The 3,582-nt window shown below is 47.4% G+C and overlaps 1 protein-coding gene across 1 annotated transcript in view; it reads right to left on the reverse strand.

Annotated features, from left to right (window-relative positions):
* The window catches only part of CTBP2 (C-terminal binding protein 2), a 49,503-nt gene extending 47,979 nt beyond the window's left edge, over positions 1-1,524 (reverse strand). The window contains exon 1 of the mRNA XM_008589124.1: positions 1,364-1,524. Within this exon, the coding sequence (XP_008587346.1) occupies positions 1,364-1,421 (58 nt within the window). The 5' untranslated portion in view covers positions 1,422-1,524. The remainder of the gene's footprint in view (positions 1-1,363) is intronic.
* Positions 1,525-3,582: the final 2,058 nt, after the last annotated feature.

The following is a 3,582-nucleotide window of genomic DNA, read 5'->3' on the forward strand; positions in this document are numbered from 1 at the left end:
AAAAACCAAAACAGGCAAAGCAGATGTGCGGGGGGGGAGGGGGGGGGGGAGACACAAATATGCGACCCATGTTAGACAGTGCCGTAACGAGGTTCAGTCCCTGGGGGTGGGTGGGTGGTGGTTATGGTACTGCAGGCACGCCGGGAAACAATGTCCTACCAGGACACGCAACAGCAGGCCATACGTACTCAAGAGTAAACTGCTGCATCTATGACTTTTTCTCAGATGATACTGGAAAAATACACGTATCCGTCCTTATGCAACACACACACACACACACACACACGTTTACATTCTCTATAAAAAGAAAGCAATGTCATCCACTGGTAAATATAGTTGAAGGTAATATTGGTGTTCATTGTGCTGTTCTATCAACATTTCTGTAGGTTTTAAATGTTTTTAAAAATCTTGAATGTCTATTTTCAAAAACCCTTAAATGTCAAATGTCTCGCACTGTACCAGAACTCCAGGGATGGGGGGACGGACTGTTAGTACCCTTGTGTTCTGTTAGCACAGAGCTCTCAAGGGCGTGGAGCCACATAGCAGAATGCCTTTGATGTCCCCACCCCATGTGGCTTGAGCCACATCTACTCAAAGGACAAACAATTCCATATGGGCAGCTGCAGGGCAAGGCTTGAGGGGGCGTGTATAACTGTCCATGAGCTGCTGGGCCGGGCTAGTGCGCTCTCATGGAGAGCTGCAGAGGGGGCTGCTGAGTGCACCACAGCCACTCCTGTGACAAACCCTGCAGGGAAGTCAATAGTAACTGCCCCGAGCCAGCCCTGCAGCACTGATCCCGGGCAGGCAGGGTGCACTTAACCCCAAGCCCAAATCCACACCCTCTGGGTTTCTTACCGTGCTCGCTAATTAGGAGAGGATGGTATTTAATCAACATTTCAGAGTTTTGTTCCCAGGTTTTCCATTAGATTTTCATTATGTTTATTTTTCTTTTCATGGATAAAACACTTCCAGACATTTGCAAAGATACCAGGGACTCGAACACATCATGGTGGGCCCTTCAGAAATATCTTGGAACCTTTTGTTGCAAATATCTTAATTCAAAACAGAAAAAGTCTGGAAATTTCAGGAAGTGAAAAAAGATGGTCTTAATATACTGTGTCTTTCATATGCAAAATAACGTTAGGTGCTAGAATAAATGGACCTCAGGGCCTACCACACTCCTCAAATTTCCTCCTTGCCCCACCTCTCCCTTACAGGGCAGAGGGTGCCTGATCATGGAAGGTGCTAGACGCAGAGGGGTGTGGTAGTCTGGCACAGCCAACTATGGTGAGCATGTCATCGGGGATTGGAGCGAGGGACTTCACATCTTTCATCAAAAACCGCCAAACACGCTGGCTCTTACCTTCGCAAATTCTGTCCAATCGCTGTCGCTTGACTTTGTGCTTATCCACAAGGGCCATTCTTTAGCGAACTTTGCAACTCTTTGATTCAAAAGGCAAAGTGGTCCTCTAAGAACTTAGGGGAACTCGCAGGAGTCTGCGTGCATTACGCCACTATGAACCCTGAAACAAGGAGAAAAGAATCCTTACTCTCTGGAGACCCTTGGGATACAGGACAAAAGGTCAATTCAGGTCTTCACTGCCACTTTCTACAAGAGGACCTGGATCCGGGCACGTAGTACTTGCTCTCCTCCCAAAACACTGGTAGCTGGAGGTTTCTCCTAGTCCATTTTTGCAATCTCCTGCTTTCTATCTTGTAACGGGAACCAATGAACACACAGACAATTGTCAGTTATTTCTGAAAGTGGCAAATGCCAAGAGATTTCTTGCCATGTGGATCTCCTGATTTTAACTTCAGGGCTATGAACACCAATTACTGACCAACCTCAATTGTAACAATTTGTTCTCCAATGCCAGAGACCAAATGATGCCAACAAGGACCTGCCCTTTATTCCTGAGAATCACAGAAGTGCTGACAGAGGGCAGGCTCTAGACGATTCCGGAACACCTGGGGAGCAGGTCTGAGCCGCAATTGTGCTGAGACACATACACCCACTGTGGCTCCACGAGAGGCTCCCTTAAGGACTTCCACCAGGTGGAAGACAACCTCGAGGGGCTCAGGATCCAGAGCCAGAGCCACAGCTCAGCACAACACAAGCCCCTCACCCACCGTATGAGGCATAGCAGCACCTGACCAAGGTTTGCCCAGTGCATTCTTCCTGAGCCTTCCTTGCATCCAGTGGGTGCCACAAACAGCACCAGCAGGACAGTGTCCCAGGCTGCTGGCCTTGATGCTGGGTCCCAGCTTTGCGGGCTGGAAAGTTCTTAGACTGAGGAGTGGCCAACGAGCCTGTCCAAGCATCCCAGTGGTGCTTCAGGCAGAGGCAAGACAGATGGAAGGGGCAGGAGAAGGGGTCTCCCAGTGGGAAAGCCATGCGGGGCCTGCCAAATGGGCAGCAGCTGCCCAGGCTACTTCTGCAGGGAGTCAGGGGCCGCGCGTCTCGGAAGCCTCTGACCCTCATCTGCTGCTCAATCAGTGCCCCTGTTGAGGTCCCAAATCATTAACTGCCACCCCAATGTGCCCCCTTTTGATTCACTCCCCAGGAACCGCATTCTTCACTTAAATTACAACGAAGAATCCCAACTAGGAATTACGAAATGTTCTAAGTCCCATTCTATTTTCTCCTCTCTTATTTAAAGAATACAACTAAACCTGTCTTACTTGAAACAACAACATACACAGAGAAAAAGTTGTCCTCAGTTATCTAGCAAATAGAGGAGGGACAGGAGACAAAAGTGAGGCTCAAGAGTTAAAATTGAGGATTATGACATATGGTCATCAATTATGCAAAACGCTAGGAGTTACTTTATCAAAGGTCAGAATGCAGGTCTGACTATTAAAAGGTAGGCGACTTCCTGGTAGTTAATGGCTAATTTCCCAGCAACGAGGCTAAAAAAGCATTGTAAAGATTTATGGCAATAATTATGTGATTTTCAAAAAAAAAGAGCTAGGGAAAAGCACAATTTCTAATCACATAAATAATGAATGAAACATCCACGAGATACCAAACTCTTTCCAGTACTAGGAAGTCCCCTGAAACCTGACTGACTGTTGCAGATTAGTGATGCGATGAAGGGCTTCCTAAATCATAGCACAGGGGCGGTTATCACTTGGGTACATCCATGTAGGCACTTTTTAAAACTACAGCTTCACGATTGCTGGACTTTTTGAAAGGCAGCCATGCAAGAGGGGAGTCCCTAACTCTGGCAAACTTGAGATGAGAGAAACGGTCAGGGGACAAGACCTATGGATCTGAGCTTTGTGTCCTCAAGAGACACTCACTCCACGTAAGGCTGACCAAGGAGTTCGGGCCAGCAATTTTCATTTGCGTGAGCCTGAGCTCTGATGTCCACATGACAGCCTGGTCCCTCATCGACTCTGGCATGAAAACAGAAGTCCACGTTAGCTGCCTCATCCAAAGGAAAAGGGACAGCCTCAAACTCTGAGGCAAGACGGGTTTCCTCCCCAGTCCCTGAGTGAGGCATAATCATTCTTTCTGCTTTCCTTTGAATTTCAATTTGTATAATTAGATGGCTTTCTGAAAAATTGATAAGTAGAATC

Source organism: Galeopterus variegatus, unplaced genomic scaffold (genome assembly GCF_000696425.1).
Source record: "Galeopterus variegatus unplaced genomic scaffold, G_variegatus-3.0.2 Scaffold5219, whole genome shotgun sequence".
Lineage (NCBI taxonomy): Eukaryota > Metazoa > Chordata > Mammalia > Dermoptera > Cynocephalidae > Galeopterus > Galeopterus variegatus.